This window comes from Asparagus officinalis, chromosome 6, assembly GCF_001876935.1.
Source record: "Asparagus officinalis chromosome 6, Aspof.V1, whole genome shotgun sequence".
In the NCBI taxonomy this organism is placed as follows: domain Eukaryota; kingdom Viridiplantae; phylum Streptophyta; class Magnoliopsida; order Asparagales; family Asparagaceae; genus Asparagus; species Asparagus officinalis.
In genome coordinates, this window is record NC_033799.1 from 12,402,037 (window position 1) to 12,420,439 (window position 18,403).

General features: G+C 34.4%; 1 protein-coding gene across 1 annotated transcript; it reads right to left on the bottom strand.

Moving 5' to 3' along the window:
* On the bottom strand, positions 5,539-9,183 carry LOC109844590 (60S ribosomal protein L11). Its single transcript, XM_020413695.1, has 5 exons — positions 9,074-9,183; positions 8,877-8,984; positions 7,901-7,943; positions 7,628-7,823; positions 5,539-6,000 (listed from the first exon to the last, which is right to left on the bottom strand). The coding sequence occupies exons 1-5, from the start codon at positions 9,074-9,076 to the stop codon at positions 5,802-5,804; spliced, it is 549 nt and encodes a 182-aa protein (XP_020269284.1). The 5' UTR covers positions 9,077-9,183; the 3' UTR covers positions 5,539-5,801.

Genomic DNA, 18,403 nt, shown 5'->3' on the forward strand with positions numbered 1-18,403 from the left:
CTACCATTGCATACCTATCAAAACTTACACTTTTACCTCGGGATGAGCTCGAAGAAACCGAAGCTGTAGACTGTTGTGTAGCTACACATCCATGTCTAGCTGCATACTCATCATATAAGGTTTAAAAATAATTTCTAATAGCTAAATGATGAGTAGTAGCAGTAAGGGTGGTTCCATCATCTAAGTCTATAATCTGATTACCATACAAGGATTGTAACAAACTTCGAAGGCCAATATCCTTCAAGCATGGATCAATAAGAACTCCCAAACCAAAAATATGAGGAATAGGCCTAAAGTACTTATTAAATTTGCTCTCCATTTGAAAAACCATAGGTCCAAAAGTATCATCCATACGATATTTCCCAAAAAAATTTTGAATATTTAAAATTTGTAAAGCAGCTAAAGTAATGGTTGGATAATAACAGCCAGATAAAAACATTGTAGCATCATAAAAAACTTGTAACATTTCATTTAAATTACATATAATTGTCTATTCATCTTCAGTTATTCCATAAGTGCTACCAGAACTAGAACTAGAAGCATAATAGTTTATAAAATCAGTTATAATTTCTTTATATTCTATTGCTACACTTAACATTGCATAGGTGGAATTCCATTTATGGTCAACATCTTTTGGAATTAGTCTGGGCTTTATATTTTTTTCTTTTACAAAATTGTTTCCATCTTTTAAGTCTTTGTTCAGAAGCATTATGCATGTAAGCAACTGTTCTAATCTTTTCTATCATGGGTTTAATTTCAGTAAATGCACTTTGAACAATTAAATTTAAAATATGACAGATACACCTAATATGAAAAAGATCACCATGATAGGGCAATGATAAAGTTGATCTGATAAAATCAACAGCTACATTGTTATTACTTGCATTATCTAGTGAAAGAGAAAATATTCTTTCTGAAATTTCTAATTTCATAAGTTCTTCAATTATTAAATTTGCAACATTAATACCAGTATGTGACTCTTCTATTGCAATAAAAGAAACAACTCTTTTAAACATTTGCCAATTTTCATCAATCCAGTGTGCTGTGATACATAAATATCCAGTTTGTGCTCTAGATGTCCAAATATCAGAAGTTAAAGAAAATTTACAGTTTAAATTTTTAAAATAAGAAACTATTTTTTCTTGTTCTTGCTGATAATATTTTAAAATATCACGTTGACAGGTTTGACGAGAAATTTTTTTAAATGCAGGATAAAAACCATCTCTAAACATATCTTCAAATTCATCATCTTCTACTAATTTAAAAGGAAGGTTTTTAAGAATGATAAACCTGATTACGCATTTCCTGGCTCTGGCAGCGTCATAGTTCCAACTACCGAGACTACCAGAAGAGGAGGATTGAGAAATCATAGATTGTCGGATATCACCTTGAGGAGTCTGGCCTTTGTTGTGTTTATCTAAATGGCGTTTGAGGTGGTTGGTGCCGCTCTTATGATGAGCTTGAAAAATCTTGCCGCACAAAGCACACTTAGCCTTCTGGGTGAGGATCCTACCGTGTTCATCCTTGGTGACGTCGATCTTCTCGTAAAAATTCCACACATCGGATCTTGGCCGTTTAGGAGCTCTTGGTGCAGATTCGTCGCCACCGGATTCGGGATTAACTTCGGTAGGAGGACTGATAGTAGGAGGACTCATAGTAGGAGGACTCAATTCAGGATCGGGAGATATGTTTTGCTCTTCATAATCAGATCCGGAAGCCATTTGGGGATTGGATTAGAAAGTATAAATAAGAGAGTATAAGAGTATAAGAGAGAGTATAAGAGTATAAGAGAGAAGAGATGAGTTTTTGGTGTGAAGAAAACAAATGAAAACCCCCCTCTATTTATAGAACCAGCCCCCTAGGTAAATGACCAAAATAACCTCACAAAATAGCCGTTTTTTGACCGTTTTTGAGGAGCGCCTCCGAGACAACCCGGACCCGGGCCCGGAACCCGGCCCGGGCCGGCGGGCTTTTTGGACAGGCCTAACCTAGACTACTTCTAGGATTTGATTATAAACCTCATTTAAGAATATATTTTTCAATCGCTCCATCTTGAACATCGGCACTATCAATTTCTCTTCGCATCTTTTCTAAATGTAGATTTGGTGTATCTAAATGTCTTACGTATTTAAAATTTTAGCAGAGAGCATTTCCAAATGCCCTGAATGTAGATCTTGGCTTAAATCTTTCTTGGATTTTAATTCATTCGAATTTCATTTCTCTAACAAGGTGAATTCCAACTCAAGTTGTATCAATAGCCAAACATTTTTTTTATGTTCGCTGCATTTGAAATTGTACACTTGCATGTCAATCAATACATTTATTTTCGGTGAATTGTAATATGAATGAATCAAGATCTAGGAAAGATTTACTAAGACATTATTTGTATTTTAGTATCAATTAAGATTAAAGATTACGACGGTACTTGAAAATATTTCTTGATACAGGATATACATCTTCCATCACCATTTGCATAATTGGGAGTCTTGTAGGCGAAATGAAATAGTATTAAACATTTTAATCTTAGATCCATTGTAGTCAATGTGTATTTTGATATGAGATAGTATTAGACAATGTTGATATATGTACTATGTTAGTACACTATTTAACACCATTCATCACTCATTGTACATTGCCAAAAAAATAGTCAACCCTGTGATATTTTCTTCAACTGGTTTATTATTCTTAAGAAGAAAAGGGTGGGAAAAGAAAAGAAAAAAAACTAAGGTAGTGATACATTTCTTTTCACTGTATCAATTATTTAATGAAAATTTCTTGATAAAAGCAATATAGTTTCACATAGCCTTCAACTCAAGGAAACAAGAAATCATAACCTTCTTATCTTCAGATCAATATGATCAAAATCATCCATTAAAGGATACATAGAAAAGAAACACAATTTTGTCTTATCTCGACAATTAAGTAGCTTCAATAATTTTATGGGTTTTTTCATATACACCCTTCAAATCTTGAATATTTGTGATATCACACCGAAAAACTAGCATCTTGGGTCTTTCAGCCACCCAAACTTAGGAGTGTTTGTTTTTAAACAAGGCTATGTCAAAAATACCATTAATTTCAGATATGTTTGCAACAATTTCTTGTTTAAAAACTAAAATTGTTAAGTGGAAGGGGTAGGGAAAAAACACAAGAGAAATAGGGAGGAGGGATTAACTTTGTAAATACCAAGATTTAGAGGTCATTTGTAAATATAGAATATTAAGGGCTATATATTTACAAAACCGCTAAAATTTTACACTCTTGTCACCTATGTATATTATCATTTATCATCATTTTCACTGGAATTTGGATCCTTTCATCTCCCTTTAAAGAACTGATCCGTAATCTATAATAGTTTTGAGGGGCTAAAAGACCAATTTGGTTTCTCTACTAGTGTTTAATTCTCAAATCGATTCCGGCACTTTATTTTTCGAATTAATTCCATTGCGGTATCCTGAGGTATAGTGTAACTACATCTTAGAGCTATGTATCCACATCGATGACCCTACGATTGTAATTGTATTTACACTGGTAACCCAGTAGTCAGGACAATAAACAACTCCTAGGGTTACGTGTGCAAATAAAATTAGGAACCTCAAGGTTATCCTTGCATGTATGTAAAGTCCAAGATTTTAAATATCGGATATCAGGGAAATCTAGAATGGCCAAAATTCATATCGAATTGCGGATATCGGGGAAATATCGGGGATATATGGTAAATATCGAAATGTCATAATGAATGTTTTCATACATAGTATAATGCATTAAAATGTAATCTCAAATATGTAATGAAATTTAAACATACAAAATATGAATAATATATGTTTAGGATCACTAATCAACCTTCTAATTTAAACATACAAAATATGAATAATATATGTTTAGGATCACTAATCAACCTTCTAAAACAAACAAAAGTGCAAAGTCACTAATCAACCTTCTAAAACAAACAAAAGTGCAAAGCAACGTTGCAACATTCGATCTGCCTTTTTTAGGGCAAAATGTCATTTGATATAATAGGAAAATCTTGATATCTTGATATTTTGCAACAAGCTATATAAAAAGATATATTGGTCCACATATTGGCTAATATATCGGCCATATCGGGGATTTATCACTCAAAATAGCCAAAAACGGTAAAGGATATTTAAAAACCATATCAGTTACGGCAAACCCTGTAAAAGGATATCTCAGGGGATATACCGGGTCATATCGGGGATATTTAAAACAATGATGTAAACTCCAAGGTAGTACCTCAAGGTCCCGGCTTATAATGAAACCTTCTTTTTTTCTCAACTTAGTCCTTAGTCCTAGCATCCCTTGTTATACGAAAACTTTATTCCAATTTCTGATGGCTTTATGGCTTGAAGCCTTGAACTAGCACCAATTCTACATCTCGAGGTTGATGGCACGCTAAAGATCGGGGTTCTGATGGGTGCTAAGAGTAAGTGCAGCAAGCTCCCAGTTGGAAGTCCTAGTCAGCAAGCTCTTAAGAGCTCTCAAGCATTTTAGAATAAAAAATTAACAAATTAAGCCTTGGGAGGCACTCCTCCTTTTATGGAGCTCCAACAAGCTCCAAGTTAGGAGCTCCAACAATATCAAAAAACCCCTCTTCTATTTTCATAACTCAACAGTAAGAAATTTTTTCACTCAACGGTTCATTTTTTACCCTCAACGGTTCATTTTTCACTCAGTCTCATTTATTACACTCAACGGTTCATTTTTTCACTCAACTGTCATTTTCATTGTGAATAAATTCCTCTCAACAACGCCAAATCCCCAATTAAAAAAATAAACTTCATCCTCTCCCTTCGACAGACAACTCCACCCCCAAATCCTTTCCTTCGACCGAACCCAACCCCAAATCATCTCCGACTCGACGCAACCCCACCCCAAATCCACTTCGTCGCCATCATCTCCGACCCGACCCGAACGCTGCCATCATCTCCGGCGTCGGCCTCGTCACCGACACCCCAGTCGGAGGCCTCTTCGCCTCCAGAATCATCCCTGCGCTCCACAAACTGGTAAGGGGTAGTTTTGAGTGGGGTTTTTGTAAATTTTTGGCAGTTGGGAGCTCCCAAGCTCTCAATGTCCACGTCAGCCACATAGGCCTTGAGAGGGGGCGCAAGGAGCTCCTTGGGAGCTTGCTGGATGGCTTGCAAACTTGACTTCCGCCACATAGGCCTTGAGAGGGGACGCAAGGAGCTTGCTGCCCTTGCTCTAAGCGAGGAGGAATGCAAATTGTGATTAATTAATGCCATTTTATCCTGTACTTGACTTTGAATATCCGGTTGCAAATTATGTGAGCCATTAGTTCAGTACGTCAACTGTTCATCTTTTATGTTGGAGCATCCACAGTTTGGGATCTCTTCTCCTGAAGAACAACGGAAAATCGTAGTTCTTTGCAGATCAAGAAAACTCTTGCACCTTCCTCCTCAATCCATCAAGAAAATTTTTATATAGGACCATCCGGAGCATGTTAAGAGCAAATACTGTGACGAATCCATAAAAAGCATTGCCGTCAATAACCAAACAGCCTGGGAAAATAAGCACAGATCTCAGATTAAACAATTCACAGGCTGAAAAACCAGAGAAACAAATAGAGCATATAGCAGACAACAACTATCTTCAGGTTCTGGACGTCAAATAACACGTTAAACGTCCCCCCAAAAAACTCTGCAAAGTCTTTCTTCCAGCAAAAATTTATCACAAATAAAAGCTCATTCTACAAACTTGAGGAAAAAGAGAACAATTAACTAGCCCACTGATGATAAACTAGAACTTGAGCGAATTCCTGATCTCTAGCCGGTGATATTCTGAGACTTGTTGAGAATGACTCCCTCATACTTAACCTGGAACCATTTCATGGCATCATCCTTGGTCACCCTGTGATTAATTCCGACACGGGCCTTGCAGCGGCGGCGGCGACCCACGCGGTATCCTGGGCGTTCCAACACGACGTAGAAATCCATTCCGTAAATTCCAGTGGAAGGATCATATCTACGAAAGAATAGAACCATAATAAGAAACAAAAGATTTGACATTTCCAAAAACTACTAGAAATATGTTGTGATATTATATGTAATAGAATCATATAAGAAACAAAAGATTTGATATTTGCAAATACTACTACAAATATGTTGTGATATATGTTAAAGCAGCGAAAAAAAATAACCAGCACAAAGTATTTTACTAGAAAAACACATAATTTGGATTATCAACTATAACAATGGCATTAATTATGCTGCTTATGTTGAAAGTTCAAGCTCAGAGAGTTGCTAATCTGCTCACAGAAGAGCTTGAATAAAGCCATTCTCATACAAGAGGTGTCAGAATATAGCATTGCTCATCACAGCCATGACAAATTGACAAAGTTTCACCAATACCAGGTAAAAATAAGTAGTTTCAAACCTACACATAATCAATACCACATGAACTTTAATGGAGAGCCAGAAATAATAAAAGTATTTTATAACAAGTATCAATACCTCATAAATCTTATACGAATGAAGGTAAGACAATGAAAGAAAACACGGTGATCAGGATTTGCCTTATCCTAAATGAATGATATTCTTTCGGGATAACAAGTATCTTATAACAGTATTTTATAAGACAATGATCGAAAACAAAGTGACCAGGATTTGCCTCTTATCCTAAATGAATAATATTCTTTTGGGATAACAAGCACGAAAAAACCTAAATATAAAAGTAGCAGAAGGGATTATTGCAATTAAGCACTATGGCTACACTTTTTTTAATAAAATCCCTAGAATCTATGTTGAGATCATGAATTCTTGCAGTTATATCAAAATTGCATTAACTATTCACATGTATAAGAAAAATAAAAAATAGTCAGATCAATGATTAAAAAATAATTCACCATAAATTAATTCAAGAGACCTATATCTTTGAAGTCATATTCCTTGAAACTGTTCCAACTCTATTCTAGTCCATCTCCTGTCATAGTAACAAAAATGAAGGATACAAACAAACTCCTTTTTTCTTGTCTTTTAACATCCTCAAAATCTATGGTGATCCCCAGAAAGTAGTTAGACCATTCCCCACAATGGATCAACAATTACAGCCACAAAAATATTGCTGGTCCAGATTACAGAACAAAGGGGTATCACTAATGTTCAGACGTTTATAAAGGGTGGTCAGTTGATCACTAGTTCTAACCAAACTAGAGTTGGAGAACCTAACAAAGAGGAGAATTTGGACAAAAGTCTAAGGTTTCAAAGAGCTTCTAAAAGCTTCTCAACGGTTCTTTCAAGATCTAAAAGATCATGTGCAAATAATAAAATACAAACACCATTAGGTGCGTGTAAATGATCACTCATTTCTGGATGGTATAAACTTATTTGCCATTAAACGACACCATCTCCTCAACGTAAGGGATAAATGAAAGAGGGTTCAGATTTTTGCTACTCTGCTCAATGAAGGGCTTCTTTGAAGCCTTTCTCATACAAGAGGTGTCAGAAAAAGCATTCCTCATCACAACCCGTCATTTTGATAGACACACAAGTAAATGAAATTTCATTCAAGGCTTACGTAGTATCACCGTATATCTAAACATATAATTCAAATTATCAGTGAGGAGGTAAATGAATTTGATCGAAATACTTACTTGATTCCAAGATCAATGTGCTCCTGGATACCAAATCCAAAGCACCCAGTTTCACTGAAATTCCTCCTTAGCAACTCATACTCCTTCACCTTCAATCCACTCTCAAGGAGCTGCATTGCCTTGTCACCTCGGACTGTAACATAGCACGCAATCTTTTCATTACGCCGGATACCGAAAGATCGAACAGTGTACCTAGCTGGAGAGGAAAGAAAGAACTTTTCAGTATAAATGCACCCCAAAAAACTGCATACAACGGAATACAGGCTATCTTACCCTTTGAGAAAACAGGACTCTGTCCACTCAATTGTTCTAGCACCTGTAAACATAAAGAAGATGTTATCATCATAAAAGATGAAAGTCATCACTAATTGATTAGGTTCATTAAATTTTTCGAAGTTCCTCACAATTGGCATAAGCAGAACAGTGATTAGTTAATTCATTCAATACAGTTGTAAATGCATGGTTGCTTAAATCATATAAACATTCTGAAACATAACTAGAGCAGAACAGTGATTAGTTAATTCATTCAATACAGTTGTAAATGCATGGTTGATTAAATCATATAAACATTCCGAACCATAACTAGAGAAAAAGAATGATCGGCTTAACTAGTGAGAATCAGATCCTGAACGTTTGCTATAAGGATAGTTAAATGCTATATTCCATACAAATAAAAAGTAGTTCACCTACATTCCATAGCATTTTGGATCCTCTCCAATTTATTACATGACAATGCGAATATAAAAGCAGTCCTACTACCTCCAATGAATCACACAATTATTCCCGCTTTCCTACTCATCATAAATCAATCATTCACGAAATAATAAAGAACTGTAATTTTAGACAGGAATAAAGTCTATAATGCAAGACATTATTTGCACATTTACCCTCATAAATATCTTAACTAAGAAAAATAGCACCCTACGCATATAATCACCATTATCCTCGATAAAAGTTTCAGCTTTTGGTCATGTCTTTGTACTTGGTGCAATGAAATCAACCGTTCCTACCAATTTCTGCGCAGTAGCTACTAGGGAGACCACCATTGAATAATGAAAATTATCTTAAATCCAATAAATCGTGTCAAAACTTGATACTATCCAAAACAATAAGCAACAACTAACCTAAACTATTAAATTCCACTAAACGTTAACTCTATCCGTAAACAAACATAAAAACTTCAACTTTTTTATTTTTTTGCTTGTAATTCGTAAACCCTAAAATCTAAACAAGAGATCGAGTGCGATACCTTAGCGGCTCTCGTGAGTCGATCTCCGCTCTCTCCTACTGAGATATTGAGCACCAATTTCTGCACCTTGATCTCCCTCATTGGGTTCGAGAGCTTCTTCTCCGATGCCTGAACAAAAACGCCATCAACAAAAGTTATCGAATCTGTTAAGATTGAGAGATCGCAGAGGTCAGAGTTCAGAGATCGAATCACGTTACCATTGAGCTCAGCTTCGATTGAGGGCGGCGGGTCGAAGAGGAAAATGGGGAGAAATGAAACTAAACCCTAACCCTTAAGGGGATTTTATACTCGAGGGGAATGTAATATAGTGAGGGCTTTCTTGTAATATGGGCCTCATTGGGCTGGGCTATTAGATCCTCCACTTCTGAATTCATTTTGAAACTATTCTCTCATACTATTGTAAATCTCTATCCCCCACCCCACACCCCACCCCACCCTGAAACTATTCTCTCATACTATTGTAAATCTCTATCCCCCACCCCACACCCCACCCCACCCCACCACCTCAAGAAAATTTTCCCCCCTTGACACTTCTACTTTTGAATAGAGAGAATTAATTCTAACAGCACTTAAAATTTGAGGAGTTAATAGAAATTAGAATGACTTGAGGAAAATATTTAAGCGAATAGCAATAGGTGTGTGAAAAAAATGGGAAAAATGCTTCCGGCCCCAAAAAAAGCCAAGAAAATATGCTTCTCACCCCTAAGACTTTGTCAACGGGTGTTTTGCTCCCAAAAATAAAGATTCTGTTCTCTGAACCTCCAAAACACAAAACCCAACAGATTAAAATATGTGAAGACCATAATACCCTTCTCTCTCTCTCTTTATCATGATGTACTGAGATGATAGTTGAAATGATTGATGATTATTATTTTATTTTATTTTTTATTTTTGTTGTTTATATTAGGAGATTGTTAAAGTTACGGGTTAATTGTTAAGGTTACGAGTTAATTGTTAATGTTACGGGTCAATTGTTAAGGTTATGGACTCTCTCTCTCTCTCTCTCTCTCTCTCTTGATGTTACTTTGATGATATTGAAATGATTGAATATGACTATTATTTTATTATTTTTGTTTTTTATTCTTTTCGTATTTTTAGAATATTCGTTGTTAAGGATAATGGTTGGTTGTAAAGGTTATGCATTGATTGTTAAGGTTACGGGTTGGTTGTTAAGGTTACGGATTTGTTGTTAAGGTTATGGGTTTGTTGTGTAGGTTATGGATTTGTTGTTAAGGTTACGGGTTTAATTATTAAGGTTACGAGTTGGTTACGTGTTTAATTGTTAAGGTTATGGGTTTAATTGTTACGGTTACGGTTTAATTGTTAAGGTTACGGTTTAATTGTTAAGGTTACGAGTTTAATTGTTAAGGTTACGGGTTTAATTGTTAAGGTTACAGGTTTAATTATTACAGTTACGGGTTTAATTGTTAAGGTTACGGTTTAATTATTAAGGTTACGGGTTTATTTTTTAAGGTTACGGTTTAATTGTTAAGGTTACGGTTTAATTGTTGAGGTTACGGGTTTAATTGTTAAGGTTACGGGTTTAATTGTTAAGGTTACGGGTTAATTATTAAGGTTATGAGTTTAATTATTAAGGTTACGGGTTTAATTGTTAAGGTTACGGGTCAATTGTTAAGGTTATGAGTTTAATTATTAAGGTTACGGGTCAATTGTTAAGGTTACGGGTTTAATTGTTAAGGTTACAGATTTAATTGTTAAGGTTACGGGTCAATTGTTAAGGTTATGGATCACTTCTCTCTCTCTCTCTCTCTCTCTCTCTCTCTCTCTCTCTCGTAAACTTAACAATTAAACCTGTAACCTTAACAATTAAACACGTAACCTTAACAATTAAACTCGTAACCTTAACAATTAACCCATAACCTACACAACAAACTCATAACCTTAACAAACAACCCGTAACCTTCACAGCCAATGCATAAGCTTTACAACAAACCAACCTGTAACCTTCACAACCAATGCATAACAATTAAACTCGTAATCTTAACAATTAAACTCGTAACCTTCAGTTAACAAGACGCATGATTTTTAACGATAATTAAACCACTCTATCGAGTTAAAAATTTGAAAATATTAGTTCCCAAGTGGCTTCCGAGTAGAAAAACACGTGGTGAATAGGGGATAATAGGATTTGAATTTTCGAAGCTAGCTTACATGAGAGCATCCATGGCCATCAAAGACTCTGAAGAAGTGAAACTTCCTAGCGACCGCCGAGCTTCCCTCAACAAAATCGGGCTGGATCGAGACGGCGTCCTCCATGTCCCGTCTCCTCCTACAAACCGACGTTAACCCGTAATCTTAAAAAAAAAACATTACGAGTTAAGTGTTTGTAACATTCACAACCAATGTATAACATTTACAACCAACCAACCCATAACTTTCACAACCAATGCATAACATTTACAACCAACCATTATTCTTAATAATTAATAATTAAACTCATAACCTTAATAATTAAACCCGTAACCTTAACAATTAAACCCGTAACCTTAACAACAAATCTGTAACCTACACAACAAACTCATAACATTAACAACAAACCCGTAACCTTAACAACCAACCCGTAACCTTAACAATCAATGCATAACCTTTACAACCAACCATTATCCTTAACAACGAATATTCTAAAAATACGAAAAGAATAAAAATAAAAATAATAAAATAATAATCTTCTTCAATCATTTTAATATCATCAAAGTAACATCATGATAGAGAGAGAGAGAGGATCAATAACCTTAACAATTGACCCGTAACATTAACAATTAACTCGTAACATTAACAATTAACCCGTAACTTTATTAACAATTGACCCGTAACATTAACAATTAACTCGTAACATTAACAATTAACCCGTAACTTTAACAATCTTCCAATACAAACAACTAACATTAACAATTAACTCGTAACATTAACAATTAACCCGTAACTTTAACAATCTTCCAATACAAACAACAAAAATAATAAAAAATAAAAATAATAAAATAATCCTCATCAATCATTTTAACTACCATCTCAGTACATCATGATAAAGAGAGAGAGAACGAAAATAATAAAATAATCATCATTAATCATTTCAACTATTATATCAGTACATCATGATAAAGAGAGAGAGAGAGAGAAAAGGGTATTATGATCTTCATATATTTTAATCTCTTGGGTTTTGTGTTTTGGGGTTTCAGAGAACAGAATCTTTATTTTTGGGGGCAAAATACCCATTGACAAAGTCTTGGGAGTGGAAAGCACGTTTTCTTAGCTTTTGGTGGCTGGAAGCATTTTTCCCAAAAAAAAATTATTCGTAGCCACTAGTATATCTATATTCATGTATACAATAAAAATAGTTTAATTATGTATAATGTGTTCTACTAAATACGCCAATTAATAAAATTGTAAGGTAAAGAGGGCCAAGGATGTAGATGTTAAAAAACTAAAAAGCAAGTACATACTATGTAGAGGTTTTTCCTCCTTAGAAACCACCTGGTAATTATACAGTAACCAACTTTCATTTTTAATTTATACATAAACCACCTTTGAAGTTGGTTTTTGTTGCAATCAACTACCTCCCAGTGAAATTCTTCACTTAGAATCCAAAATTACCCTTAAAAACACACATTCATTTCACATGACTCAAAATTTTAGTGTTTAGCTCTTGTTAGAATACAACTCGTGTATCTTGAACTTTTTAAGCTTATTTCTGGTTTTTTAATAAAATTTTGACTAGGAGGTCGTTGATTACAACAAAAAACTACTTTAAAGATGATTTATGTATAAAATAAAAATACGAGATAGTTTCGGTTTAAAAATGATTTATGCATAAAATAATAATAAAATATAGTTTCTGTATAATTATCCTATTGTTAAGATAGTTTCTAGGGGAAAAAACCTACTAAGAACTCAAGCCTTTTTTGTTCTATATCTATATTGGACTCTTAAATCTTCATTATTTTAAAGTAGACCAACAAATTCATTAAATAGTTTTAAATAATATCTAATACTTTTAGCTACACTACTCATATAATTAGCCATTTTAAATTACAATCCCATTTTGAATAGTTAATGAAAATTTGAAGAGCTAATTTAAAAAAAATATATATGGAGATTTTGGTCCAATAAAAAATCTAGGAATATGTGGTAGTCTATTGCATAATTAAATTCTAAAAGGAGGATTTATTAAAAAAAATTTAAAAATAATTAGCAAAGACAATATTTTTGCTATATAAGTAGCAATATTACTTTTTTTGCCAGCTCACCAAAGCTGACCAAAAAGAGATCGATTTTATAAAATTTATTGTTTAAAATACACCGGATTACTAGTCTTATATATTTAGCGAGCGCTAATAACCAATTAAAGAAGCCTAGAAAACACACTGGACTAGTAGTCCGATGTGTTTTCTAATTAGTTTAAGAAAACACATGGGACTAGTAGTCTGATGTGTTTTCTGATTAGTTTCAGAAAACACATGGGACTACTAGTCCTCTGTGTTTTATAAAACAACTCCAAGCATGCATGCTTCTTTACCAACTTATCTCCTGCGTATATACAAAATTTTCCGTGCCTAAAAAATCCAAAATCATCTCATATGCATATTCAAACAGTATAATGTCTATATATAGCTAATAGTTTTCAAGAAATAAACATAATTTAATACACATCTAATCAATCCAAAATATCACAACAAACAAAATGGATAACATTTCACGACAACACGTATTATATCCATACACCAAAAAATTGCAATAAATCTAAATATATTAAGTTTATTTATTTACAAATAACCTATATCAATAACTTAAATAGAGTTCATATATGAGATCCATTAATCTATTACATACAACCTAAAAACTTTCCCCATTCCCCTTTGTCTTCCTCTTTGCACCCGCTCAGGTCATCGTCATCCTCTATGGACCTTAGCTTGTACGAGCTCGCCCTCTGGTTGCATGTGCAGATGTGATGGTCCAGCTCAGTGGCGGATCTAGAGCTTTTTTAGTGGTGGTTCAAAATATGTTTGAATTTTTTTTTCCCGAACAATATCCCCTTTGATGCAATGATAGTATAAAAATGTCCTTGTAAAGTTACATAAAGTAAATCTATTACATATGATTACTTAATGTATATAACTAAATCATTTGACATTAGTATATAAGCTTGGACTTAAGACTTTATTTATACTTATGTGAGGGAGAGGGATGAAATGTATAATATTTATGGAGGTTAGACAACCAAAACAAACGGTAGATATATATATTTGAGGTGGGCATTGCATAACTATTCATAGAAATTAGAAGTAAATGTGTTGCATTTTGGTTTATCTATTTGTGGTGGGAAGTTGCATAAAGCAAAATCCCAAGTTTCGAACTCAGGACCTCACGAAATTAGCCTACAAACTCAACAATTTATGCTTTACCGCTGGGACATGGACCTCTTTGTTACTTTAACTGACAATTATAATATATATTCGAAATTTCAGGTGGTTCAAGTGAACCACTTTGAACATGCATAGGTCCGCCACTGGTCCAGCTTCATTGTCGTGTGTCCAAGATCCATCTCGTCTTCGTCTGTTTGGTCAGCATGCATATAAGAGATCCTCCTGCGCCATCTCCTCGTGGCCATTATGAAGATTCCTATAAGTTCAATAAAAAGCTCTACGAACCCTCTGAACTATCTATTGATAATACAAAATATTTTGACTTAATAGCAAATTATTTACAAGTGCTCTCTCATCTATGTCCCTTGGCACATATCTCTATTGTAGGGCACATTGTTGGTGTTCATCGATTGGAGCCTAGTCTGATTTATTATCCATCTTCTAGTAATCCCCCAATATCACCTAATATAATCTGATTCCTACAGATGGTGACCAATCTGCTCCACGATACCCAAATATCGACCAGTCCATCTGTGTGTGTAGTGATGATGCACATTTTTCCAGTTTATCTGATGCCCGCATTTCTTGGCCTTTCTTACTATTCTTTCAACTTCTTATGGAACGTGCTATGCCAAAGCAAACTGTCTAAGCATGCATATGTCCAAGACTATGATCAACCATAACTAGCTCTAATCTTCTTTGCATAAAAAAAGAGCACAAAATAAAAAAAATATAATGAACAAATTAGCTTTCATGTATGCCTTAAGTTTTGTTACCTCTAAAAATGATATAGTCTTCAAACGATGTCATAACTGATCATAGAGGACATCATCACTATCCGACCCGAGAGAATAGTGTATATATCTGCACATACAACTAGTCACATATTAGTTCTTGCTGAATTAATAAGATTATGATAAAAATATGAAACAAACATAGAAAACTTATTATCATTTAATTGCTATTTACATGTTCTTGATGGACAACGAGACCTATTACGACCAAATTGATTGCATTAACGACACCATGCCTTTTTGCCTTTGATCCATGGTAACTATAATGCACATGGAATGAGGTCATCCCACTTGTCTTTCGTATTGAGTTGGTAATAGACATGATCCATTATAAGCCGACCAATAGCAACTACCATCGGGAGGATGAAACTATCATTGTAAGCCTTTCTAAAATGATCCATTGAATACTAAGCTAAATAATACCAATCATAAGATAATCTATCACCACCATCTTGATTGTAACTAGCTGTTAAAACATGTTTACATGACAATTTTTACAATTGTGGTATATTATAAGTAGAACCGCATACTTGGTCACAGAGATAAACAATGTAAGTACCTTCACAATCTTTTAATCTCTCATTCATTATCATTGAACATAATAATTCTACACGATCTTACAGCCACAATCCTTTTCTGCAATATACTCTTATGTTTTAGAGTGTAACTTGTCGTCCAACTTACACATCACCATGTCTTTTGGGCAAGTATGCGTTCAACCTATATAATGTCCTTGCAACCAAAGCTTGAATTGGTATAACTTGGGCACCCTTAATTACGCCATTGAAACTTTTAGAGTAATTAGTTCTCATCATATAATAACACACCCACCATCTTTATTTAACACCCATCTATCTTTATATTGCAGCTTCAAGTTTTATTCAATCCGGTTGTGTGCTTCAATTGGCAATGACTTCTCCCTACAATGCTCATACACCAAAGTGTCGGCTGCACATCCGGCTTGTCACAATAGATTTTATAAATTAACCTCTTTGTATCTTTTGTTAAAATTATCTCTTATATGCCTCAAGCAATATATGTGATAATGTGGTGCTCTGAAACTCTCATGCAAGGCCCGTGGAATTTCTTCCATCCCGTCAGAAATAAAAGTAATTGTTCTGAGACTTTGGATAGTAGGAATGAATCTATAGATACATTGACAAAATCACATCCAACTTGATGTGTCATCTACCTCAACAACTGCAAATGCCAATGGAAATAGCCCATCATTTACATTTACACCGGTCACAACCAAAAGTACTCCTTTGTACTTGCCACATACATATGTATTATGTGCTATCGATGCTCAAGAGTGGATGGCAAAATGAGAATCCATTGATAGCAGGTACAAATACCCAAAATATTCGCATTCTCCACTGCTGGTGCAATCTCTTTAGACAATATCTCATATTTGGTACCTGAATTTTCCTCTTAATTGCTTCAAGATATTGCAAAAGTAATTAGTAAGATTTCTCTCAATCTCTAAAAATTTTAGTCAACGCCTTCCTTCGTGCATCATATATCTTATATTTGAATATAATTATTTTCCTTATATCGTATACCTTTGTAATTATTTGACCTAGAGTTAGATCAAGTTCTCTCCTTATTTGGACATGATTAACTTCAAGATACAAGAGAAAGTTACTGCCTTATGATCGACATTGACAGTCGGATTGCAACATGCATGAAGTTTGCAATAGCTATAAATCATAAATTAGACAATAGTTTTTTTTTCTAATAGTTGCATTAAGCTTCCAAGGACGATTTGAATTTCTTTCATCTTGAGCACTTGCATACTCTCCATGAGTTTTTTTTGTTGAAGTAGCACTTTACATAGTAGTTTGTTATATTAGTTTTCACCACCTTGAATTTGGCCCGATTCTTGATGGACTATTCACGTATAGCGAAAATCAACGCTTCGTTATTCTCAAATAGATCTCCTTTTTTGAAATGTGAAGTCATCGGGTCATTCAAAATTAGATTAAAGATCAACAAACTTAGCTTGTTCAGACATTTATCCACTCCTCATGTTGAGACTCTTCTAGCAATGGTTCTTCAGAATTCACATAATCGTTGTGTATACAAAATTCATTCATCCAATGAGTGTCCTCATTGATGCCTCCGATTGCATACTGTATGTTATCAAGTCGTTGCTCTTCTTCAACATCTTCAAAATCATTATCTGCATCCTCATCCTCTTCTACAATGGAACCAATCGGTAAATTACTTGTAACATGACCTGAAGCATTGTAGAATATATCACTTGACGTCACACAAAGGGAAGACCCACTTAAATGTTGTAGTTGAGTCCATGCCATTACATTTGATTCATTTTCTAAATGCACGACACTTGGAGATGAAATAAATTCACTCGAGTTATTTTATAAGTCAAGTATGCAGGAGAATTTTCCAGGAGCATCTAAAACTTGGGCAACACCGGAAATTAAAAAATTTTCAATGAACATCTAAATTGAGACTTCCCTTTTTAGGGAGTTGTATTATGTCAATCAAGTCTTGATCATTAGTGATGTCTACAACAATTATTCTTTTTTCATTTATTGACAATTACAGAACACCTTACTTGCATACTCTCCATTGTTAATTCTAGTGACTCTATGTATTTCCTTCACCATTCCATCAAAGTTGTATGTTTTAGATAACATGAACATTTTTCTAGATCCTCCCTCATATATAGACATATTATTCACTCCAATGCTCAGTCTTCCATTAAAGAAACAAATAATTGGTATTTCGTTCGCCATCAGAACTGAAATATTAACATTCATTACGTATAAATTATCTATTACACTTCATAAATTAAAATTTATATTTTTAGATAAAACGTAATTAAAAAACCCTCTATATCAAAATTAATCTGCCAAATTTCTAGTTAAATCCTAATTGTAACCAAAACATATTGTTTATCAAAATTAAAATAAAAGTAATCAAAATATAGGATTATTTTTATACTTCAATTGAAACTAAAGGATTATAGAAAATTAGAATATTTCACCTTGATGAAGAGTTGAAGCTTGTCGGCGTTAGAGAGGTTAGACGGTGTCAGAGTTCAACAACGCTCAAGAATTGATGTAGGTGGCGACACTTGGTATTGGAGTGAATAAAGAGAGGAATTTTGGAGAGGAGGCTTGGTTTGAGTTTGGAGAGAAGGAGAGAAAGAAAATTGAGGGAAAAGGAGGTTACGTGGGAGAGGATGAATATGGTGGGGGGAGAGAGATCAAGAGAGACTTGGGCTACCATGGAAGAAAATGAGATCGAGAGAGAGAGAGAGAGAGAGAGAACGAGAAAAGAGATGCAATTGTGCCCTAAGATTTGGGCACAACTGCTTATATCC